The sequence below is a fragment of the Sinocyclocheilus anshuiensis genome, unplaced genomic scaffold, assembly GCF_001515605.1.
Source record: "Sinocyclocheilus anshuiensis isolate Anshui unplaced genomic scaffold, SAMN03320099.WGS_v1.1 scaffold719, whole genome shotgun sequence".
NCBI classification, from domain to species: domain Eukaryota; kingdom Metazoa; phylum Chordata; class Actinopteri; order Cypriniformes; family Cyprinidae; genus Sinocyclocheilus; species Sinocyclocheilus anshuiensis.
This window is the reverse complement of record NW_015552643.1, coordinates 1074123-1101498: the sequence shown is the minus strand read 5'-3', so window position 1 is coordinate 1101498 and position 27376 is coordinate 1074123. Positions and strand designations below refer to the sequence as shown.

Here is a 27376-nt window from a genome sequence, read left to right as displayed (position 1 = left end):
GGTGAAAAGTCTTGAAGTGCCATATTTAAATGTTTAACATGTACATAACAGTCTGTTTGATTTTCCTTTTATGTAAAATAGTAGCTTGCACATTTTAAAAAATATACCTTTCTGTTCCAAAAAAGAAATAAACCAAAAACATTTGGAATGACACATAAGCAAATGACAGAATTTTCATTTCTGGTTGAATGGTTACTTTAATCCAGCACTGACACATTGCTGTATATAATCTGTAAGTATAATAACAAACTACTTTTTCCATCATGCTTGACCAATTCCCATTCATTTCCGCAAATAAACCAGTTTGATTAAAAGTCTAAACTAAGCTGTATTGGGAGAACATATTGCTTTAAAAAATGAGGTCCAGAAAATTAAATTGTTATGGTAATGTGGGAATTTCTCGCTCTTTAATTTTATGATGACAGCTGCTGCTGGTTTGGCTCGATGTGAACTTCATTCTCGCTGAGAGGCTGTCACAGATGTACCACTAAACTTAAACGAGATCTTCCAGAACTCTTCATAATGGTAAACAAAAACACCACAGTCCTGCTCACCCTCTCCACAAGAGCCTCCATTAATGAGGAAGCCACTCTCTGGTGTGCAAAACTGTTGTCAGGGGGGAAGGCTTTAGGAGATAAAGGCACTCATCCTACACACACTGTAAGCCATTTTGGATGCTAATACGTTCTCTTTCTTTCATCCTTAGCAGCTGCAATTAGGCGAGAGCGCGTGCTATAAATATTTCACTTTTCTTGAAGGCCTGGCAGCTTGATAAACAGACCACAATTAAGACCTGACAAGAACAGAGACACACACTGGGAATGTAACACACAAGACAGCGAAAAAACATTGAAAATGGAAAAAAGAAGGAAAGGAAAGTGAGCAAAGAGGAACTTTCATTTTTTTGTTGCATCTAGCTTGATGTCGGAGGCATAAAAACTGTCAAAGAGAGAACAACACGTACCTGTCTAACAGCCGGAGTAAGCAGGAGCTCATTGGCAGATGTTGTAAAACACTAATCATATTCCAGAGTGCTAAACCAAGTCAGCATGAAGATAGAATAACATATCATGTTGCTTCGACAAGGAATCCATCTTGTGTTGCTGAATTCTCTGCAGGTTTCTAGTGAATTTGACAGTATTCGTGGCATGAACAAACTGTGATAAGTGGCCTATTTGGATAAGGGTACTTTCATTTTTCCTCTTCTTTGAGAATTGCTAAAGTGAAAATGTAAAAAGCTGAAGACATCTGAGGGTTGATGGGGCATATCATCATGATTTGGTCTACCATAAGCATCACAGAGCTCAGGCAAGGAGATATGATTGAATGATGAGACAAACTCCTCTTCCAAGAAACAAAAAAAGGTTTTGATGCAAATCAGAACAGGCATGGAAAGAATGGCTTTTTTGTGATCAAGTCTCAGTTCATCATCAAATTCTGACACACACACACACACACACACACACACACACACACACACACATACATTTACAAACATTACAAAGCGTCCAGGTGTGCTACACATTTTCAAGAACTCTGCAGCATGTTGAATCTAAACTGAGGCAGGACGAGAATATTCTCAGCCAAACCTCTGCTGATCCTGTATCTGCTCAGGGTTGAGGTGTCAAACTTTTTTTTTTATGCAATTCATAGCAGGGTTGAATGGTTTAGTAGTGGGGATGGAAGTTTAGTTGAGGATTTACAATGGGGCTAGTTGCGTTAACACAGATCTGAGTTCAGTATCTCACCTGCCATTTGTTGAATACCACTGAACGCTCCTAGATTACTGGAGGAGGTCGCTTGTTGGAGCAACTGGGAGAAAGAGAGACAAAAACAGACCATTAATGTGTAATCATTATTATGTATTGGCTTATGGTGATGGATATATAAGGATAATGTTTGAAGGAGCTAGTGTTAAATGCTAAATATAGATGAAACATTGTGGTTTGTTTCCATGTTCCATGCTGTCTGGAGTGACACTATAGAGCAGTCTGTCAACAGTGAAGCAACACAAAAGCCTCTGTCTGTTAGGGTGTGTTTTTTAGCTACTGGTGTTCCTCAAGTATTAGGATTGGGCCCACTCTAGTTTTGTATTAAACTAAATATTTAAGTGTAATAAATGCATCCATACCAACAAAATCATAGCCAATTAAAATATGTTTGATCTCTAATACACAACATGTGTGCTGTCTAATGCTAACAGCACTTTATAGCGCAGCACAACAAAAAGTTACATAGCGTGAGGCATCACACATTATTGTGATGCAGCTGGCTAGGACAAAACTCAGTTTAAGGTTTAATTTGTTTTATTTATTGTTGAAAGCTTTAACACAGCGAGGCTGGTTAAAATACTGTGTTAGAAAGGTTATAAGGCAAAATTAATATATTCCATATACATAACATAATGCTAACTGTGGACTCTGTGGTCTCTAAACACAATAATTTGTGATTAATATAAAACAGTTCTGAGAGTGAAAACCATGTAAAAATATTCAGAGGAACAAAATCATAAAAGACTTGAGGACCACTTCAAGGTATTAGCATCATACATTGGTGCCAGTGAAAACTGTCATGCTAAGAGTCACCCGTCAGTTCTGTTGGCAGTGTGTTGCTGTCCTGTGCAGTTTCTGCACATGAAAGGGAAGAGGAAAGCAGACTCTAAATGACTCTAGAGGATTGGGATGACATTGAACTAGACCCCTCAGACTGCTTAAAAGCTAAACGTAACCTTAAAATGACAGGGAAGTGGAAAAAGGCAGAAAAAGGAAAAGCAGAATGGTGGGAGAGATGGCGCTGTCCCAATGCTCTTGCATAGTCCTTTAATCCTCACCCACTGTCCTTATGGACTAAAACGCGAGTAAATGTCACCACCATGTTGTATCCTCTTTATATTTAGGATGATGAAGACGAGCATGAGTGAAACAGGGAATTTATGCATTGTCCTCATCCCAATCCAATTACACAACAGAACCCAAGCTGGGTTCTGCAAGTAAAAACCTCTTTCATTTTTTTCTATAGAAAGAAAGATATTTAATAAAATTGCATAAACCTTTTAAGTAGGGATGCACCGATACCACTTTTTCCAGTACTCTCAGCTCGCGCACATCAGCTATACAGGCGTTAATACTGAATGTTTAACATTATATTCATTGCATACATATACTTCGTAGTAGACATCCTTAACTCCATTCTGCTGTCTGTTGTTCTGTTGTGGGTGTTTCTTTGTCTGAATATGGTGCTTATCACATGCTGTGTGGTATCGGCGTTTGGTATCGGGGCATTTTAACGAGTACGAATACATGAGCTCAGTATCGGGCCCGATACCGATACCAGTATCGGTATCGGTGCATCCCTACTTTTAAGAAAGACCTACCATGATTGTTAAATAATATATATGTTCCTATATTAATTCTATAGGTATTGTTTATATAATTTCTATATTCATTTTAAAAACATAGTTTAATTTTCACTTGATTAGACCTACATTCTTTGCAATGCACCATGCCATGGGATAAAATGTTGAATTGTGGTGACTGATCTCAGCGCTGGTTGGTTTGGGATCATGGCTTTATTAGGCTTTTTACTATAGATTTTAAAAATGCCAATGAAGAAAACCAATGGGAAAAAATACTTTCGAAACCAAGGCTGTTTAAAAACGGTTCCCTCTCCGTCTGCCTTCTTGAAAGTACAAAGAAAGCTGGAGCGATTGTATTCCCTAATGCAGAGGTTCTCAGCCTTTCTGACTCTATAAGGCCCCCTTTATTGTCCACAACTACATTCGAAGGCTCCATGGCATTTTCTGTTTGTGATTTACTGGAAAAGGATTAAGGATAAGGATAATAAAAAATATGTTTTCATAATTTCTACAAAATATAAATATTTTAGAGCTTGGCATAACTAAAAAATGTATATGTATGGCAATAGAGTTGAAAGATTTTTATATTTTATATACATGAATTTCCAGGTTTATAAATCACACTTTTAAACTGTACTGTATATCCTGTTTTTTCTAGACAGTGGGAAACCTGGTTCTTTTATGAAGCAAAAAACAGTTTTACAGGGTGAATTAAAATAAGAAATATCTTGATTTTCAGGTGTATTAGTGCCTGTTTTGTCTTATTTTAAGTCTTAAACCTATCGCAAGTTTGATGTGGCCCCTGGCCCCCTGGTTGAGAACCACTGCCCTAACAGCTTCTCAATAGCAGCACTACCACATCAAAATTTTGAGTATGGGGACCGGTTTCGAGGCGAACTTCGATCAAGGCGCGATCGCAGTTTAACAGATGAGAGATTTGGAAAAGGGGTTAAGACTGGCTCAGAGAGAGCAAGAGAGGAGGGGGCGGGGCAGGTGGGCGGAGACAGTGACTGACTGCGGCGGCTGCGCTGGCTGTGCTGCTGGTGGGCGTGGCTGCGTGGGTGTGTCCTCTTACTGCCAGATACTGCGGGGTGAGGCCAGTCAGGCCGGTCAGGCTGCCCCAGGCAGACGCACTGTTCAACTGCTGCATCTGCTGCGCCAACTGCTGCTGCAGCCGCCGCTGTTCCTTATCCTTCTGTGTGTCGGCAAACTTCACCACCATGGGGGAGGAGCAGCCCTGTGTGGACAGATTGAAAGAGAGAGGAGGAAAGTGGAATAGGGAGAGAGAGAAAGAAAGCTAAATATCTAGAAGAGCAATGATCTTGTGCAGTGGTACTGCATAAACTGATAATGGCGCACAAACACACACACAACCGCTGGAGCAACGGGAGTTCTTGGTGAAATGAGAGTTCTGTGCTGTGCTGCTGATTTTATTTCCCAGGAAAGCGATTTCCTATTTTATAAAACTATTTCATCATCTGTCTGAGAGAGCGAGCGAGATCTCCCACCCCACAGCCCTCACTGCACCCTACAGACCTGCGCATTTCTGCTAATCTCTCACACGTTCAGTCTCTTTCCCCGACGAAAGCAAACAGACCTGAACATCAAGGGGCTGACCTGCGATGCCCGTTTAACTAAAGTCCTGGGGGTCAGAATATAATGAGAGAAGGGAGTGTGTGCATAGCAAGTAATGTGTTAGTTCTTGAAAGGGTTACTCAATCGAAATGTAACATTTTCTCATGATTTACTCAGCATCATGTTCCTTGAAAACAGTTCAAATGTTGAATACAAAAATCTCTATTATAAAAAGAGGTCCAAAAGGGTTAATCTGATGTCCAACTTTCATTTTATTACAAAAAAAAAAAAAAAAAATGCATAAAGACAAAGACAACATAGTCATTAAGACATTTTTTTTAGCACTGTGACATTATTTTTATGAGAATTGAGAATTTTTTTTAATATTATTTATAGTATTTTTTATAATTACTTGTCTATTTTTATTTTGTAATTTCCATTTTTGTCAGTGGTGATTCTCATTAATTTCTCATTTTTATAATACAACAATTCATTGTACAAATGCTTTTTTTTAAAAACAAATCTGCATAATACAGATAATTTACAATTAAAATAGTATACCAATGTTATTCTCAATGGTGATTCTAATTCGATTCCAATTACTATAATACAATAATTTATTGTAATATAAAATTTGCATAAATTGAAGACAGAACAAAACTAAATACTTAATTTAAATATTTTTTGTAATGCAATAATGCATTTATTTTTCATTATGGTAATACAAAGTGGGCTAAGCAAATGTGTTTAATAAACTTAATGTTTTGACATGATTCAAAACATTTATATTTTTAAGCAAAGCAATGCATTTATATTTTTAAGCAAAGCAATGCATTCTTCTTTCTTAATCTGGGACAAAATCTGACCTGGGCATGAGACTCAACCAAAGATGTTCCATAACAAATCGACACAAACAATCGCTATTCAAAGTCTTCTAAAGACAAAATTGAAATCATCACAGTAGCCTGAGCAGAAGATAATAAAATTAACACATTACAGAAGACAGACTTTGTGAATGGTGTTCCGTAAGAACATTCAGAAACACCATTACATGTATTAATATCAAAGCTGTTCCTCAGGCAACGCCAGCTAACGCAGGGCAGCCATATGGAGCCACAAGAGGACGAGAGATTGAGATGAGTGCTTCAAGGCAATTATTCTACATCTCTGTCTCTTGTCTCTACCTTACAGGTGCTGATTCACTCTGATAAATCACTCTGCCGCTTTTATTGTGCTCTCTCTGAACTGCAAACCACAGTCTGACAAAAAAAGATGAAAGATCACAGACCCTCTAGAACGCGAGTGTGTGTGTGTGTGTGTGTGTGTGTGTGTGTGTGTGTTAAATTAAAATACTGAAACGTGTCACTGATTCTATTTACCAAGTAACAATCTGCCCTGTGTTTCCCAAAAGCATTGTGAGTCTCAAGTAGACTGTAGAAACCACTGGCAGTACCGCCACTCCCTATACGCAGAGTACGCAGTTTGCGTAGGGCACCAACTCCCAGGGGGGCACCATCCCAGTTGCTCAAAAGAAAAAGAAAAAAAAAAACTTTCGTTCTATATTAATATTAGCATGTACATATACATATATATATATATATATATATATATATATAAGCATGTGTAATAAGCATATATTGAAGCCACTACACCCCAAAATAATATTGTATATACACTTTACAAATTTAATTTATCATAGCTTTTTTTCCATATTGTCAAGCAAACTGTCAAATACAAATGCAAAAAAAACTAAATAGTCCTTATATATAGGATATTACTGTGTGTGTTTTAGCTGGTCCCTTGGGTTATTTACGTTAATTGTACAGTACTTTGCATATTTCTTATTGCTTAAGAAAATTAATACATAAATACTATTTATTTCTATATATTAAACAGAATATGTATAGAAGTAATATATTTTTTAAATAAATTTAAATTTGTAAATAACAGAGTAATCTGTTGTAATAACAAAAAACAAAACAATGTATTACAGTTAGGGTTGGGAATCGAAAATTGATTCCGATTCTAGAATCGGATACTTAAGGTCAGGAATCGTGTGTGTGTGTGTGTGTGTGTGTGTGTGTGTGTGTGTGTGTGTGTGTGCGTGTTTGTGTGTGCGAGAGAGAACATTTGAAAGTTTCTTGGAGGTGGCGCGCCTCATATCCACCCGGAGCGTTCTTCGGTGTTCCTTCCATTCGGAGAGCTGATTTTCTTATTTCTGCTCTCAGACGGAGGGGAGGTAAAAATAAAACTTGTAAGGGTGGGGGGAATGAGATTTAACTCAAGCTGTCAATCGAGTGGTGCCATCGCCGAGTGAACATCTCAAGAGACCTAAGAAATCTCATTACTCACTGGCTCTGGCTCTGGCTCAGTCTTTCTCTCCTACACACACACACATACACACACTCTCTACAGGCTAATGTGAAAGAAGCAGAATAAGGCTAAAATGTTAGCTCAAGTTAACATTGTTAAAATTGGTATCACCTGACTGAAGTTAATCTCACAAAAACATGCCCAGTTCACATTTCCCCCCTTATATGAAGAACCCCCCTTTTAGTTGATCCATTGGGTTCTTTTTTTCTTTTATTTTGTGTGTTAATTGTATAGTACTTTGGTCTGCATATGCAGATATGTATATGCGTAAGAAAATGCTTATTGCTTAAGAAAATGAATACATACAAACTATTTATTTCTACATGTAAAAAAAAAATATGTATAGAAGTAATATATTTTTAAAGAAATTAATTTACATTTGTAAGAAACAGAGTAATTTGTTGACTTGCCCTCCTGATTTAAATAAAAATTAAACACTGTACATATAAATACAAACTATATATATATATATATATATATATATATATATTAGCATTTGTAGAATTACAAAATTAATTGTGGTTAATTAATATATCAACGCTCTCAGTTTCTGTTAATAAAAAAAGTTGAAAACCTTCCTGTGGTACATTGTGATAAACTATGGATGGCCTTCGAGCCAAAAAGGTTGAGCTGTGAGGACCGGACCTAGCGATCTGCCAGAACCTTGCTCGCTAATCTAAGCTCTCCAAAGTTTGGTTACATTTGCGATCAGAAGCCAAAAAAGCTAAGTATAATATCTGTGATAGCTAAACATGTTGCAAGAGAGGTGTTACCACCAACATGACAAAGCACTTTAATTGAATAGATCGTTAAAGATCGCGAACACGATTCAAACACTTACGTGATTATATTCCTAAATTACAATGATTTGTCTGTTTCATTCCTCAACCTTTGACGTGTGCGATCAATGTTGTGATCACTTGGTTCGTCCGTGCAGTGTACGATCACACCAGTGTGATTTGAACATTTAAATCTGCGTTTGTGCTGCCATTGACCTAAAGAGATGCTGTCTGTCATGAATGAAACAGCTTCACAGTCTTTTCAGCCACACAGTATCATTATTTCTGTGTTATAAACATTCAAATCACAGAAGTACTGGCATAAAAGTTTATAGTTCAGATATAAACTGTGTGTACGATGTGTATGGTAGCGATTAAAATAGAGTAAATCACCTTTTGAAAGTAATTTGACACTTCAAATGAAGATTTATCGATTACATTGTTAAGCCAGTAGGTGGCGAAAAGGGGCTGATAAAATGTATTTGTCTTTGAATCATACAAGAGATTCGTTCAAGAACGCTGATTCATTCAGTAATGAAGAGTCATTTAATCATTCATTCATAAATTACATGCCTGTTGATTTTTGTTCATGGTATTCAGCTCCAATAAATGGTTTGCAAAAAAGAGACACAGGATAAATGTTTGATATCATTATTTAATCACATTGGAATCGAAACTGGGAATCGAAAATAATCGGAATCGATAAGCAGAATCGGAATCGGAATTGATAAAATTCAAACGATACCCAACCCTAATTACAGTACATATAAATAAAACCAATAAAATACAACACTTTAATAAAATGACACATTTTTTAAATGTAAATAAGCATATACTGAAGCCACTATAGCACAAAATAATATTGTATAAACAATTTACAAATTTAATTTATCATAGTTTTTTTTCTCATATTGTCAAGCAGCAATGCAAAAAACAAAAAAACAAACAAACAAAAAACAAATCTAAATAGTCCTTATATTATAGGACTATTTTATATATAGTCCTTCTATATATGTATATATATATATATATATATACATGTATATGTATATATATATATATATATATATATATATATATTCACTTTATTTATTTATTTTTATATATTTTGTCAGATTTTAGAGAGATATATGACCTGGGTTGCCATGCACACACGCCCATGAAATATACAGGCGTAAATGAGCGTGCATCTGTGGAGAGACACACATACACACACACCACAAAAACACAGTAATGCCATCACAGAGATAAAAAGAGACAAACATATCAAACGAGATGAATGTCCAGGGAGACTATTGCAAACCACAGCACTGCAAACAACCCTTTGAGACGACACTAAAGGAGCAAGGCCGCTCGCGACTGTGTGCGTGCACCCAGGCGCATGCATGACCACCCTCTGTCATATCCGTTTTCATTAAATCATGACATTCAGAAAGGCCACAAATTCCTCGGTGTGAGGGGAGGGTGGAGAGATGGCCGAAAACAAACAACAACTCGACACAATTTACTCACTCTAATCTAAACCGGGTAATTACTTTCCCTTTGCAAAAAAGATTTGGCAAAAAATGCCTATTTGGACACATACTGTGCAAAAAGACACAACAGAAGCACCCTGAAGCGAATGGTGGATCATTTATACATGGTCAGCTGGATGAAGGATAAATATATTTGTAAATTTAGCCATGAATTGATAATTACAGACCTTCAGAGGCTTGACAAAACAGCTTAAATCCATTAGTGCCAGTGATTTCTGATTGGTTAATAGGTGGTCTTTAAAAACCGGGCGTTGGTGTTAAAAACTGAGTGTATGCAAGGGTTAACATGCAATGGGAAATTTGCAGAGAGTGGTGATATGCGTGCGCAAACCCGAAGTCGCACACACACAGGCGAATAGTTAGGGCCCTGTATTAAGACAGCTGTCAGCACCCTCTGATTTGGTGTGTCAGAGCTTTGACATTTTGACAGGCACTGAGACGGACTGCTAAACTCTAAGAGCAGCACGCCGACATTTTACAGGGCAAATACAATGCAAGGGACCGTCGGAGGTCTGTTATTAAAGCGTCTGCGACATCGTCACCGTGAGACCCATCTGCTAATCGCAGACTGGTTGTGCGGTGGGTGCGGGGGGTCCTTCTTAGTTTGACCCGCTTGGCCAGGGGTGGTTTTGGCAATGCCTGACAGTAATAACAGGGAGCGAAGAAGCACTTAATATGGTGTTGAAAGTTCTGCAGAAAAGTGAGTGACTGAGGGAAAATTCTGTTTTAAAAAAAAAGTTCCATCTTGTTCAACTTCATAGGGAAAATATTAGCATCTGTACAAGGTTGTAATACTGGTCGCCAATTCAAACAGAAACGAGAGAGAAAAAGATAGAGAGAGTAAGAGAGGCTCTGTTCTTAAATCTCATAAGCTTGCCTAGGCAGCATCCTAAGTGAAATAAACATTAGCATGTTAAGCTAACAACCATATTCTAATAAGAGAAACAAAGCAGAGAATCCAGAAAATGGTGAATGTGGACACATTAGCATTCCGCTAAGCTAACAAAAATACTCTCACAAGAAGTGGTCACATTGGTGAAATTTTGCGAGGAAAAAAAGGTCCATTGTCCATTATAAATAGTGTAGCAACTAGTGCAGTTCCAAACTAAGCAACTTTTTATTGTTTAACATGTTAGATGTATATGTTCAAAGTTTAACAAACTGGAATTTGATGCGAAACACAGTAGACTTTTAATAGTGTTAAACATTAGCATGTTGCTAAACTAACAGCACAACACTAATGAACAAAAAAACAAAAAAACACAAAAACTGGGTAAAATAGTTCACTTTAATTAGACATAACTAGGGCTGGGTTTTGACACAAATTTCACGATTCGATTCGAGTCTCATTCACAAGCTTGCGATTCGATTAAATTCAATATCGATTATTTTGGATATATATCAGGTACAGTACTTGCCAAAACCAATGCAGTAAAATATACATGAGAGTCATTTGGTACATTACTATAATATTGAAGGTTAAAATTGACTGATTTGTAAGCTATACAACTGCTAAAATTACACTTAATGAAGTTTTTAAAATAATAAAGTTACAATTACATAATAATATTTCTACTTCAATTTGTTTTTTTGAAATATAAACATTCATTTGTGGTGGCTGTCATAAAAAACTATGGATTTATTCAAACATATATGAAACATTGAAGAACAGTCAAATTTATAATGAATATGTTATATGGTGCATATACACTGAACAAAATTATAAACGCAACACTTTTGTTGATGGATTATCTCGGCAAAGGAGAAGTGCTCACTAACACAGATTTAGACAGATTTGTGAACAATATTTGAGAGAAAAAGGCCTTTTGTGTACATAGAAAAAGTCTTAGATCTTTGAGTTCAGCTCATGAAAAATGGGGGCAAAAACAAAAGTGTTGCGTTTATAATTTTGTTCAGTGTATTTAGCAAAATACCCCTCTCTACAGTTTATTTTTCTAGCTGATTAATGAGTTTATGGTCACCGAATATGTTTTTTCTGAAGTAAATGTGACGTTACATGACATATTGTTTACAAGCCTTTATTGACATCTTTGCGCAGCAGAAACACTGATTGAGCGATTACATAAGACAGGATATGGATTGTAAAGTTGTACTCTTTCTTTTAACTTACCTTCGGATGTTTAGACATGTTTTGTGCTGAAACTGGTATTAATGTGGAGGAGACGATCAGTTCACGTGCGCCTCACGCTGCCACTTTTATTGAACTACAGCGATCTGTCACTCCACATTAAACAGTGCCAAAACGGCATTTATTGTTTAAATACTGCAATACAATGGACAGAATTTGAAATCTGAGACTTTGTTTCATATTAAAAGTACCAAAGCACAATGCTTATTGCGATATATTGGATGGGAGGTGCCCTTCAATGTTCCATCCATTAACTGAAAACAGGTTTGAATAATCGATTCTTGGGATTTAAGAATCGATATCGTTCCGTAAAAATGAGAATCGATTAATATCGAGATATCTATATTTTTTACCCAGCCCTAGACATAACTACTTATTTAGATACTTTGCAGTACTGAATTAAATATTTTTGTATCAATGTCATATATATCTTTCACCATTTTGGAAGAAAGCCGCTAAGCTAACAACAACACTCCAATAAGTAAACGCAAATTAAATTTGTTGCTTTTAATCAGACATAACTACTTTTATTGATGCTATGAGATGCATTATATTTAGAACAGACATTTCTTACTGCATTGTATGCCATCTTGGACGGATTTTTTGTCACAATGCATTACGAAATTATCTTCCTCTCAAAGTGTACAGTACAATTTGGTCAGAAGAAAGTTAGAAGAACGACCGAAAGAAAGCATCTTCTGGAATAACTTTTCAAACCCTTAAAATGCTGCCTACGTAGGCAGCTCACTATGTTTTGGAACAGAGCAGAGATAGAAAGAGGAAGAGTGAGAGAGAGAGAGAGAGAGAGAGAGAGACAGAGAGAGAGAGAGAGAGAGAAGACAAGGGTACAGTACCTCCATGGTTTGAGACTGATGCATGGCTTTGATTGCATTCTGTGCCATAGCCCTGGTAGAAAATGTGACAAACGCACATCCTGCAGGAGGGAGGGGAGGGACGTGGGAGGGAGGAGAGGAGAGGAAGGAGGAGAGACGAGAGAGAAACAAAACAAGACAAAAGGGTTGGACAGGTTGTTATAAAGCTAAAAAACAAAGATCGTACAAAGAACACAGCAGACAACAGTGCTATACAGTTGCTAGAATAGAACAACCAACATTCAACATCAGATAAACATTCAACATTCAACATCTCAAAATACACACTCAACAAAATGTCAGCAATGGATATCAGTTCTTTAGTTTCGTTTGGTGTGATGGCTTGGAAACTACAGTATAGGGCTGTCAGATTTTTTTTTCGAATTTCGAATATTCGTCGAATTTAAAATAATCCACATTTGAATGCAAAAACGTTGCATTCGAATTTTAGGTGTGCGTCAGGCAGCCTTATCAGTGGCGCACAAAATGCGACGACAATGTAAGTGTCATTTTAATGTTTTTGTTAACCTATCCAGTTGAACCCACTAGATGCGGCGCTGCTGCGTTGTTCATTCAAAATATTGCAGAAAAATAGAACAATCAATGCGGGGAAGATGTTGTTTATGTCAAAACCGAAAACAAGCCGTTCACACAGAATGCATATTTATCGCATTTTCTAGAGGGACATCTATCACCGCTGCACTCGCGTCTCGCACAAGAGAGACGCATGCTTAGAAAGCTATTTAAAGTTAATGTAAGTTCAACTTTTAAAAAACATGTCTCGAGACTTTATGGCGGTTTTTCCCATCCCACTGCATCTCAAGTTTTTAAATGAAGAAAGTACTCTTTGTGATTGGTTTTCGGTCCTTTGTATTAAACTATACATACATGCATGATGCTGTTTTGTTTATAATTGTTTAAGCAACTTTATTCATTATATATGGTTTATAAACATTATTTTAAACGTTATGCACTTTTTTCAAAGATAGTCGTGTTATTTTATTATGCTTTGAAGAAACTTGCATAATATTTAGTTCGATGCGCCCTCTTGTGGCCTCGGGAGAGAAGCCAAAAGCTTCTTTCTCCCCCTAACTGAAATTATGCCTTTTAAATTCGAATATAATTTGAATATTGATAATATTTACGTAAAAAATTTGAATTTAGTTTTTCAGCCATTTTGACAGCCCTACTACAGTATGCGGTTAGAGTGTGTGGCTAGTTTCATCTCTCACACTCACACACACATAAATTGTTTATACATGTGGGGTTACTGTGATACCAAAAACTGTAATTGTTAATACCAATTCCAGTGAAATTTCACAATTTTGAAACCACAACAAAAACTATAACATGATAACGGAAAATATGTTATTTAAAAAACATTAAATTAATTAAATATATTAAAAATAAATTAAATGTTTCGTTCATCCAAAAATTAAATTCTGTTACAATGTTTTCATGAACTTATTGAAGCTTGAAAATTTTGATAGAATGGCATTTCAATGGAGGGACAGAAATCTCTCAGGCTTCATTCAAAGGTATCTTAACTTGTGTATCGAAGATGAACGAAAGTCTGAACGACACAACAGGTTTGTGTAAATGTCCATTTTCATTTTTGGGGTGAACTATCCTTTTAAATGAAAACAATTTAAAATAAATTTGAACATGAAATGTAATGCTTCAAATGATTAATGGAATTATTCAAGCAAACAAAGAAACAAATCAAGAGCAGTGAGTGATTTTCCCTTTTTTTCTTCTTCTTATTGTTTATTATTATTATCAAAATAGTGGCACATCCCATAGACTGAATGTAAACTGCAAAGCCAAGTATTTTTATTCAAAATTATTTTAATACTAACTTTGTACCTAAGTATCTGTGCTACTGATATCCCCACCAACCCTGTTTCATTAATATTCCGTCTGTTCATAAATATGTAAAAACACACCCAATTTCTTTCTTTTTAAACAACTGTAATCAAGGCGAACAATCCCTGGAGAGGAGTGTGTGTTTCGGGAGAGCTTGCAATGGCATCTGGGACAAGAAGTCTTGGAACCGAAGTGGTGCAAGCGGGAGCCAGAAGAACAGGCCATTTGGAGGCATGCTGGGGGAAAACGCAGCCCTGTTTGAAGAGCTCTACTCTACTGTGCAGTCCAGCACATTTATACATATGGAGGACACACACATGCGCGCATGCATGGACAGTCTAGTTAATGGGTTAACTACTTCTCACACGTCTACATATGTGAATACTCTGAGATAGAAGGGAAAGAATGGAGGAGAGGAAAGAACAAAGACTTGGCGTCCTGTCTTTTCATAAATGGTTCCTTTTAAATTTGGAAACTCGATTTACAATGTGATGTGTGTCCAAGTGTTTTTGGCTAGAGTAACATGGACATGCTGGGCAATTTCATATTACTTTCTCTCTTTTCCTACTGCAACATTCCCATGCTGCCATAGAGAATGATGGGAAATGCAGTTTTTCGCATAAACCTGTCAAGTCATAAACTGACTAAATAAGCAGTACTTTCTGGAAAACGTTATCATTATTCGTCATCCACAGTACATAATTTGCACACAAAATACAGTACAGTCAACATTCACAATTATATATGAAAAATACTACCACATTTCCACAAATGTCATGTGTCACATGGTGTAACCACAATTTTCCTACACTGTGACAAAAAAAAATAAATAAATAAATAAAATAAAAATAAATATATATTTTTAAGGTAAACAATAATTATTTTACAAATATCGTGAATTATTAATTAACAAATATTATTTTTGTTTTTGGGGAGTTGCACCACATGACATTTTACAATTTGAAATAACCATGATTTGTCATAAAAAGGCCAAATTATTCAATATTTTAAAGAGACATATATTTAAAAAAAAATACTTCTAATATAAAAAAAAAAAACTGTTTAAAAATGTTGTATCTCTTCCCACCTCCCAAACAAATAATATCAATACTTATTTTAATTCAGAAATGAAAAGAAATCAAATTTTCCACACAGAACAGGTGTATTCATTGCATTTTAAGGTGGTTTTTTCTTTTTTTTTTTTACTAAATTACAAAAAAAAAGCAAAAAAATTTGCTTAAAGTCAGCAATAATTCCACCCTGCAATGTGGTGTTGCGACCACACGGTTGCGCTGTATATCTGCTGGCACCGTCTACCTGCTCCAGCGGACATACCTTTATTGTCTCCTCATTAGCATCACTCTCTTCACTATCGCTCTGATACAACCTTCTTTCTGTCTTCAGAGCGGGTGAATCTGGCCCCGGCGAACCGGAGCATCACCACGAGTGAAAGCGGAATGAAAGGCTGTTTATTTTTAGAGTTGTTTAATTAGCCTCATCATTAAAGCAGTTTTGGACACTCTAAGGGTGATATTTGTGAGCACTGGCAGGGTGCGAAACTCTAGAGAAACCGTCTCGTGGGGGAGAAATGCGGAAAAAACTTTCTCTTTCAACTCTCAAAGTCCGTGTTTTTGCTGACCTGCGACTGCAGAGTTCGTTCATGGTTCGAACGAACTGTGATCTGTTGAGATAAGAAGCTGTTAACGAGGAGACCGAATGAAAGAATTTCCAAGGAAAGCGATTAATTATTCTTATTACGCAGCCCTCTGGAATACTTGATGGTGATTGGCCAATCGCAGCATTCTGGGGTCAATTTCTTTTGGTATAATGAGCGCAAAACGGCATAATTGTCCTAGTCAACGGATTTCCTCTGCTAGTCTCATACCATCTTTTTCATGTCCATTTATTTAATTAATGCTTAGGTGTTTTTCTTGCAATAGTTACTGTCTGATTGTAAATTTCCCTCACATATGTCATAGTTGTGGCAAAAACAACACAATTACCTGCCAGTGTCATTAAAAAAAGAGAATGAACGAGGGCGATATAGAGGGAAAGAGAGAGCGAAAGATGAGTTTTTTGAAGAAATTGGGGTAGCTCCCAGGGCACTGCGCTCACATGTGGCCTGATCTATATTTTATTAATAGTGAAGTTCAATGATGATTGATAGACCGCTTTAATAGCAGCACGAGAGCGCTTTTAAAGTCGTCCTAGTCCATGGGTTTACCATACACCTCTTTTACGTACACATTTGCTCATCTATTTATTCATCCAATATCTGCTGGCACCGTCTACCTGCTCCAGCGGACATACCTTTATTGTCTCCTCATTAGCATCACTCTCTTCACTATCGCTCTGATACAACCTTCTTTCTGTCTTCAGAGCGGGTGAATCTGGCCCCGGCGAACCGGAGCATCACCACGAGTGAAAGCGGAATGAAAGGCTGTTTATTTTTAGAGTTGTTTAATTAGCCTCATCATTAAAGCAGTTTTGGACACTCTAAGGGTGATATTTGTGAGCACTGGCAGGGTGCGAAACTCTAGAGAAACAGTCTCGTAGGGGAGAAACGCGGAAAAGACGTTCTCTTTCAACTCTCAAAGTCCTCGTTTTTGCTGACCTGCGACTACAGAGTTCGTTCACGGTTCGAACGGACTATGATCTGTTGTGATAAGAAGCTGTTAACGATGAGACAGAATGAAAGTATTTCCAAGAAAGCGATTAATTATTCTTATTACGCAGCCCTCTGGAATACTTGATGGTGATTGGTCAATCACAGCATTCTGGGGTCAATTTCTTTTGGCATAATGAGCGCAAAATGGCATAATTGTCCTAGTCAACTGATTTCCTCTGCTAGTTCCCCATGTCATAACAGTTTTTTTTTTCTTTTTACATATTAAAATAATTTCAGGTCAAATAACTATTTTATGTCCATTTAGTTAATTCGCCGTCAGGTGTTTTTCTTATAATAATGAGCAACTGCCTGTACATTTCCCCTCAAATGTGTCATAGTTGTGGCAAAAACAACGCAATTAACTGTCAGTGTCATCAAAAGAGAATGAATAAGGGAGACGTGCGATATGGAGGGATAGAGAGAGCGAAATATGAGAGTTTTTTGAAGAAATTGGGGTAGCTCCCAGGGCACTGCGCTCACATGTGGCCTGATCTATATTTTATTAATAGTGAAGTTCAATGATGATTGATAGACCGCTTTAATAGCAGCACGAGAGCGCTTTTAAAGTCGTCCTAGTCCATGGGTTTACCATACACCTCTTTTACGTACACATTTGCTCATCTATTTATTCATCCAATCCTTTTTTATGGGAGGGGGTGGTAGTTTCTCTCATAGAAGCATTTCAAATATATCTCCAACCATGAGCTCAGGGAATAAAGTTAATCTCCTGTGGAATTAAAATATTCATGAGGACAGGAGGAAAAGACGGAAAATAAGGACTGCGGAGGAGGATGGAGGGACGACTAGTGAATGAGCGGAGGATGGAGGGACGACTAGTGGAGTGGATGAGGAGGATAAACGAGTGATAAAAGATAGCTGTATGTGAAAGCAGAGCATTGTGGGAAGTTGGAGGTACGCTGTAATTCCCTGCAGGTTACATCAAGATGGGAAAATCTTCAACACTTATTATGTACCACATATATTCCCGTAATTCTGGAGGAAATCGAACATCCTTAAACACACTGTGAAAGACTGACTTTGCTAACTACAGACCTTGATGGCTAGAATGGTGAAACCACTAACTAGTATCTCTCACTGCCATGTTTGATTAGAATGTATGCATATGTCTACAACAAATATCCCTTTAATGAAGTATAAAAACACAAGCATAATAATATATCAAACGTGTGCTCCATATAAAGAGTTGTATTCTACACTTTTGTTGCAAGTCCAAATTAGATTCTTGCACCAAAAACACTCATAAAATTTATAATTTTATAAGCATTTCCCACACTCTTTATAACTAAAAAAATGTTGATTTTGCTACTGCACCTTTAAGACATCTATATTTAAATAAGCCCTGATATGATCTGCTAAATGTCAAACTGCTATAGTTCCAACCCGATCTCACAGAATAATGTACGTATTTTACGAGCTGTCGATTTCGTAGGAGTTCATATGTTGTGAAACGTACAAAAGAAATGTACGGTTTGAAAAAATCACCCATAACCCCACCCCTAAACATAAACATCACTGCGATAGTGAGAATGAGATTCCACTGTTTCGCCAAAACGTACAATAGTTACGAATTGCCATGAGATTGTGTTGATAGTTCACATTGTTGTTCTCAAGGAAAATTCTGTCATTAGTTACTCGAAAATTCTGTCTATTAATTAATCACCCTCATGTCGTTCTAAAACCCTTAAGACATTTGTTCATCTTTGGAACACAGATTAAGATATTTTTGATGAAATCCGAGACCCTCCATAGACAGCAACGCAACTGACAGTAAGGAATTTGTTAAAATAGTTGTGGTACTCTTGTAAACACGTGTCGAAGACTGACACGGAAGAGAAGAAATTGTTGAATAAAGTCGTTATTTTTGTTTTCTTTGCACACTAAAAGTATTCTCATAGCTGCATAACATTACGATTGAACTACTGATGTCACATGGACTATTTTAACGATGTCCTCACTACCTTTCTGGGCCTTGAACGTGTCAGTTGCATTGCTGTCTATGGAGGGTCAGAAAGCTCTCGGATTTCATCAAAAATATCTTAATTTGTGTTCTGAAGATGAACGAAGGTCTTATGGGTTTGGAACGACATGAGGGTGAGCAATTAATGACAGAATTTTCATTTTTGGGTGAACTATCTCTTTAATAATTAATAGCTGTTGATGGGCGGTCATATGTTAATGAGCTTATGGTTGTGATGTCACAGTCGTGATGTCCAGTCCGTTCACATAAAAAGTGAAATTCTGTGTGACGCGAAACAATCACCACCAATCAGAAAATATGTTTTGTTTACTATTTTGCTACATGGAAAGCTGTATTGGACCAATGAGGTTTCAATGTGGGCGTGGCTACCCATCGTGATGCTTCATTGCTTCGCATTTGGTTATCTCACAGTGTTAGTTTCAGATATGTGTTGAAAACTTATTTCAAAAGAGCAAGAAAAATCCTGTTTTTCATCATGTTCCCTTTAAAAATGTAAAAAGAAAAATACAGTATATGTCTCACCTCGGCTGAGTCCGTCTGGTCCCCTCAAGATGCGACACTCCTCGATCTGTCCGAAAGGAGAGAACATGACCCGGATGTCGTTCTCGTTGCATTTCTTCGACACCATGCCGATGAACAGCTTTCTATCCTCCACCGCTGAGAGAAAAGAAGGGTAGAGAAAAGAAATGTGCCCAACGTGTGGTAAAAAAAGACGTTACGGCTGCATGTGATCAATGTCTCATTAGCACATCAAGCCCAGACACACACAACCGCAAATTTTCGCTTGGTTCTCTTTGATCTTTTCTTTCATTGACCCGAGCACACTCTTTTGCACGTAATCTGTGTGTGCTGCTTTCTAGTCCTCCTGGGAAGATCCTATTTACGAGCTCGGAGGCCGTAATTATGATGTGATGTGCATTTATGTTGGAAATAAAATGGATGTGTTGAGTAATTTCATTTTTATTTCTCCCCTTTTCAGTTCACCATAAAGACAGGAAGCTCTTTAGCGCTAATGCACCAAAATGAAGAGGAAAAGGTGCATTAGGTGTGTAATTGATGCTTTATTTATGTATTTTATCATTCTTGTGCTGCCACAGAGAATGATGGGAAATGTAGTTTTGCTCACCTCATTAACCGGCTAAATGAGTAGTGTTTTCTGGCAAGCTGTAATGCTATTTTGTTTATCAACAGTAGATAAAATGTGTACAAACTACATTGGACGACATATGGAAGACTCCACAAATATCAGTGGAATTTGAATTTCTTTATTTAATCTTTTGGCTAATTTTATTTTGCTTTCAGCTTCCTATAAAAACATACAACTTTCAGCTCCATTTAACATGTTACGACGTAATATTGCAAATATGTATGGAAACACACTTCCAACTTAAATTAAATGAATGAATTAATAAGTAAAATAAAATAAAATAATTGCAACTTCATATCCCCCAATAGTAAATTTAAATCTTACAGTATGACTTTGTGTATTAATCATAGACCTTCTATGATGCAATATTTTTTTACCAATTTCAAAGAAATGTCGATTTTATTTATAAATGCATGTGTGAATTATTACAACAAAATAGGAGCCCATTATGGAATACTGCACAAATATCCAAAAATAAAATAAAAAATGTAATACAATGGAATGAAATAAAATAAAATAAAATTCAATAAATGAAATGAAAGAAATGAAATTAAATAAAATGAAATCCCCCAATTGTGGCTTTTAAACTTGGAATGTTAATTTATGACTTATTTTTACCATTATATCGCAATGATCACAATTAAATTTTTAGAGGTAGAAACAGATTTCCATACAATGAATAACATTCCGACACCTTGAACGCAGTGAGAGAAAAAGCAAACCTTTAGATGTTTCTAATCTGAAATGTTTGGCATAATGGGAAGAGGACTGAACAAGAAGGAAATATTAAAAATACATATGAAATCATATATTCGGTGACAGTTTGCAGTTGTGTGTTTATGCACGCTTGAGTGTGTGTGAGAAAGAGAGCAAGAGAGAGGCAACTGTAATCCAATTTTTTTTTAATGAAGAATGTGTCAGCTCTTACCACTGGGCGGCCGATAAGCAAGCCGCTGCACTCTGGGAAATCGATAGCTCACTTGTTTATTTTGCTGTTTGAATTGTTTGTGCATTTAACAGCGACAGGATGAGCCAGCGATAAGTGCTGTTTCAATGGCTTTGCCTTTACGCACACACAGTGTCATATCAGAAGATTAACCGCACACACAGGAGCAGGGTTCTCAGTTTGATGGGTTACAGTGTTCACTAATGAGCTTTGCTTACAGTGAACATCTGATATAATATCATCTATGTGAGACGTTTTATGGAGGGTCACATCTATACAGTGTTAATTTTGACAGCAGATTTTGATTTAGTTTCAGTCATAGGCTTTTGACTAAAATCCCATTTAGTTTTAGTCATATTTTAGTCATCTGAATTGTTTTTAGTTTTAGTCAGCTAAAATCTAATGGGTTTAGTTAGAGTGTAATGCATTTATTAAGCATTTCTCCAAAATGTCCAAACTCATTATATAGGTTTGATATTAAGGTTCTATCATGATAGACACCGATTTAACTGCGGTGACACACAACATGCCTTTATGTTAAAATTAAATAAAACCACTTCTCATAAAGAACAAGAACATGGTCTTCTTTTTAATGAAATACCAATGGTTATATAGGCTAATTATGCATTCTTTATAGCAACTTGCTTACCATATATTCTTCATTCTTTCAAGCAGACATATTTATTTCTATAAATAAATTTAGATTGATCTTTAGGGCTACTAAAGTTTTTTTCAGTCAAGAGCAGTGAGTGATGTTCTGTCTTTCTTTTGTTGCTTGATGAACATCAATGACTCAGACAATAGCAACTAAATTAGGCTGCTGTCCCTTTAAAACCGAATGCACGGATGCAATGGATGTAATGTACTGATACACGTTCTCCCTACTTTACGTTCACTTAAGACATAATCAACTGTGTTACCTTGAATACTCATCAAAACGGACAATTCGACATCATTTTGCGTGTAATTCTCCGTTCATGCGACGCGAAAGAGTACTCGCGCGCTGTGAGACGCGCTTTCTGTGTGTGTGTGCTTCAGTGTCTGCGCTCAGAAAACCGGACCGAATTGAGCTCTCTCTTGCGTCGTCAGATTTATTTATGTGTCTGCTCTTCTCTTACTCACCACATATTGATATTTTTTAACGTTTTATGCGACGTGCAGCAAGTGTATTTTAACTTATGTCCCGCCGGTTCATATGTATGCATCTAACCTCTTATGCAGCAGTCCCTCACTAACATTTTCGTCTCGTTTTTATTCGTTGACGAAAATGTCAATATATTTTCGTCATAGTTTTTGTCAATCAAAAAAGAGTTTTAGTTCGTTATCGTCTCGTTGTCGTCAGTGAAAAAAATGTCGTTGACGAACATTATGACGAAAATTATTCGTCAACGAAATTAACACTGCATCTATAACATCCCCGTCACTCAGAGAGACGGACAGACACGGATCCTTTTACACTGACAAGCAGCGGAGCCCAATCTGACTCTGAAGAAAATACATGAAATGCTATTCGCACACCATTTTATTTTCATAATAAGTAATTTTAGAGGCAGAACGAGTTAATACATTTTGATGAAATATTACAACGAATGTTTTTCTTTGGAATAACATTCAGCAAATCAAATACAATAAGTAAGTACAATAACTAGTATTAAGAAAGTTATTATCCATTGACTTGTAAAAATCAATGGATACGATTTTTGGCAAATAATTCTCTTTCAAAGCAATTCAGGTATGGATCATCCAGTCTGACAGATTGGTTCAAGAATTGACTCAAAGAAAAATAAACATTAATATGGCTTGCAAGCAAGTTGCTCTACACAAAAGCAATTTCTAGCTGATGAAATATTTTAGCTGTTATGACCCCCTATGACATAATATTTTACTAATATCCAAGATTTTAAAACATCATGATTTATTTACAAATACATGTGTGAAATTATTATTATTTTACAACAGATTTAAACAAATATTTACAAGATATTTAAATTTTATTACACAAAATTATTATAATTGATATAACCATTATACAATGTGGGAGTCAGTATGATTAATTAATTTATTTTATAAGAAATTAATACTTTCATTTAGTGAGGATGTATTAAATTGGTTAAAAGTGGCAAATTATTTCACATAAATAGATAAAAGCAGTACTTTTGAACTTCCCATCAAAAATTCTAATAAATAAATAAATTGTTTCATGATTTCCACACTGGAAATAACTGAAATCGAATCAGCATATTACAATAATTTCCAAAGTAATGTGACTCTGAATACTGGAGTACTGGCTGCTGAAAATTAGGATTTGAATGACACAAATAAATTCCATTTATTCTTTCCAACGGGGGTGCAAACTTTGTACTTTGTACATTAAGCATATCTCTCTTTTTTGTTTTTCTGAAGGTAGGTTATGTAGTAACATAGGTGTTATAGTTACATAATCATTCGGCTCTCAAGTCTCAGGAAATGTGGGCCCCTGGCCAAGCACCAGCTCCCTTACAGTGGACTTCCTAACCACATCTATAAAATCTTTTTGTGAGCAATATGGCTTATGTGAGTGTGTGTATATGTGTTTGGGTCACTGCCAGGGCACACACTTAAACTATTCTTGGCCCGCGGCTCTCCTGGGTTTCAATAATTCATCCATCTCCTAGTCCCTCACACAAACACAGAGACAAACCCCCAGAACAAAGCTACAGTCGGACGACCTGAGAAAAATAAGAGACGCATACAGACACTCACCATTTGATTTCTCACTGTCTGCGGGCTTCATCTGTATGGGATGGTGCATCTGAAACACAGGACACACATGGGTTACATTTACACAAACACGGCACATTTACTACAACACACTCATTAACGCTCACGCCAGCACATAATCAAGCTCGTCTCACTGCCGGCACTGATGTTCTACATTATCGCTGTAATCTTGTTAATGTGTCGTCATTTTTTCCGCTGACTCTATTCTTCATCTCGATAGATGCTAGCGGAATGAAGACGTACGCGTGATGAAGGTGATTTGTCAGCACTTTGCCGATGAAATGTTTATTGCGTTCCATCTTTCTTTCGCACACACTTGTTCTTGTCTATCTCTAGTCAATGATTTTTGGAATAATTTGCCGTACGCATTCTGCCGTTTCGTCTGCACAGCTTTTCAATTGTGAGTCAATGTGCAAACCTGTCAGATGTCTTTAATTTCCCCAATACACAATATCTCTCACCACATTTATGTATTTGGTCTAAAATGTCTCACTGCAGGGTTATTTATTTTCTCCAATCCTTTTCTCAAAATATTTCCTTTTCTGAAATATATATATACATCACATGCACACTGCACACACATTATAAAATTAATAAAATATAATTAGCATTAATAAATTAATTATACCTTTTAAGAAACAGATTTATGGAAATGATATTTTGACCTAGAACTGATGCATGCACATAAATCCAACTTATAAATTCATCATTTTGACAAATATTTAACAACATAATTAGGTATTTGTTCTAAAATAACAAATACTACTACTACTATGAATAATAATAATAATAATAATACATTTTGACCAAATCAGATGACCAAACAAATATTTCATCATAAATAAATAAATAAATAAATAAATAAATGCATAAATAAATAAATACAAATATTTAGTATCTCATATATATAATTGGTTTTAAATTTTTTTATATTTTAATAGAAAAAGTTGTGCAAATAAATCCAGCTTCGCCATTCATCATTTTTGGTATTAAGATTTAAAATCAGAGATGCTATTCAATTACCTTTATCTCAAATACTCAAAAGTTGCGACATAAGGATGTGTGCAACTAGTTTACTAGCACAGTTTTTAGGAAACTGAATAGTCAAATTAAACGCATCAAAACCATTGTGAAATTCACATTAAAAACTCAAAACATGAGTCTTGAAACCCCTGCATTCTGTTCGATTCTGTTGTGCTTACGGTCTTTGAAAGCAAGAACATGCTCTGTGTAAACATCTGCTAAGCCTGCACTTCCACTTTTAGTAGCTCGTCTATTTTCTTTCTCAAAATCTCTCCTCTTGTAACACCTTCAGCTTCATGGTCAGATCTTGAATCCAGCTTTGATATACTGCCAGAGACCAGATCTGTCCAACACACACGGCTCTGTGTGTATGGAATCTGTCTCCCAATATTCATATTGTCTTCTCTGTATAGTGAGTGCTTATATGTGGCCGTCACAGAGCTCGTGGATGTGTGTGTTCTCATTCTCTCCCATTAAAGGCCATGACACTAATTACAGAGATCATGCTCTGTTAGCAGTTTCTCATGAAATACACATGCTTGCTCTCACAACACACACATACAGACACCTGAAAGAAGTCAACATCTGCGGCTGGAGACAGAATGACAGCTCCATAACTCTTGGGTTGGATCGAATTATAAAAGCAGTCAGAAACAACTGAAGATATCTGTTTACTTCATTTCAACTTTGACCTTCATCACACACACACACACACACACACACACAAACACACACACACACACACAGTCTTTGATGGTTTGCCCTGCTGCCGGCATCCTCAGGCGTCTGATCCTGTAGGACACATACTCTCTTTCTGACCGTGGATAGAATACTTAAAGGTTTTAAAAGACCCAAGTTTGTTGTTTGAGGTTATTTGGTCTCTTTGGACACAGGCCATACAACATTTTTGTATTTACAATTAAAAATATATATTCAGATGTTTAAGAAATGTTTAGAAAATTAGCTAATTTCTAATTTCTTTGTGTGTGTGTGTAGTCCAGTGGTTTGAGGACACACACTGTGTGTGTTTGGGTAAAAGATCACAGAAGTCAGACAGATGGGCACACAGTGGGGATTTTATAAGCTGCCACACTCTCCTGAACACACACACACACACACACACACATATATTAGAGCGTGCGCACACACACAAACGCTTTCAAACAGACGAGACCTTCTTGAAACCAATTCAGACGGGAAAATTGATAACATCTGTCAAAGTCATAAACAGATAACCCACTGACACACACACACACACACACACACACAGGTGGAAATCTTTTAATGAACTCAAATAGAGCAGCAGGGAGATGGATGGATGGATAGATGATAGATAGATAGATAGATAGACAGATGATAGATAGATAGATAGATAGATAGATAGATAGACAGATAGACTCTGCACATTTCTACAGAACTAGAACGCCTGTCACTGATCAAATTCAATAAATACCCGGCTTGTTTATTACATTTGCAAATATGTTTTCTTATTAAATATTTTGATTTCACTTCCAACTACAGTCTTATTAACCCCCTTAGCTAACATTTTCAAATCCATTCTGCAGAGTACTGCAATTGTTTTTTTCAAAATAAGCATAAAGTCTTCAGATTTCATTTGGGCCTGCTCATTTGCGACTGTAATTACTGTAAATAAATGTCCACTGCCCAAAAACTTCACAAGCTTATTCACAAAACTGAACTGATCTTGTAGTGTATCAGCAGGCTTCAGTGAACTGAATTAATGTAAGAGAGAGAGAGAGAGATGAATTCGTTCACAGCTGGAGGATACTTTAACAGACATGTCCTACATTAGCCTTCAATCGTCCTCACACACACGCCGCTTCAGAGACGGTCTGATTATGGCAGCAATTGATATGATAATCGTATGTGACATCTCTAGATCTGCCGTAGGCTAAAGGGTTTGGAATAGGAAAAACAACATTTCTAACTAAACAAAAAGATGATTTGAAAACAATGACAATAAAAGCAGATACTAAAAGCAAGAAAACAGTTTATCTGTCAGGTTTTTAATAGCACTAATGCTATGTTTTCAAAAAAATGAATCTTGCTTTGACTGTATGGACAACGTTACATTTCATTTTATTACAGTTGACAGGGACCTTTGATACTGTTTTATACAGTCACAAAAACACACATTAAGCACAAAAACATGCAGTACACAAGTACACAAACATGTTTCAGGTGGTTCAAATACGGTTGGAGTTCTGATATCACTAGAATATCACACTCCTTTCAGCCAATCAGATTCGAGGACCAAAAAGAACTGTTGTATAATATATATAAATATTACATACATATTTTACATATA

General features: G+C 36.4%; 1 protein-coding gene across 17 annotated transcripts in view; it reads right to left on the bottom strand.

The window, feature by feature from the left end:
- Window positions 1–27376, bottom strand: part of celf2 (cugbp, Elav-like family member 2) — a 177863-nt gene that overhangs the window by 20453 nt on the left and 130034 nt on the right. For 10 of the 17 annotated variants that reach the window (XM_016458478.1, XM_016458485.1, XM_016458476.1 and 7 more), the window contains 5 exons: window positions 24007–24055; window positions 19694–19828; window positions 12621–12700; window positions 4371–4592; window positions 1749–1812 (listed from right to left, as the gene is read on the bottom strand). In XM_016458478.1, coding sequence (XP_016313964.1) covers window positions 1749–1812; window positions 4371–4592; window positions 12621–12700; window positions 19694–19828; window positions 24007–24055 — 550 coding nt within the window. The remainder of the gene's footprint in view (window positions 1–1748; window positions 1813–4370; window positions 4593–12620; window positions 12701–19693; window positions 19829–24006; window positions 24056–27376) is intronic. The other 7 variants (XM_016458481.1, XM_016458480.1, XM_016458483.1 and 4 more) reach the window with 1 other exon arrangement.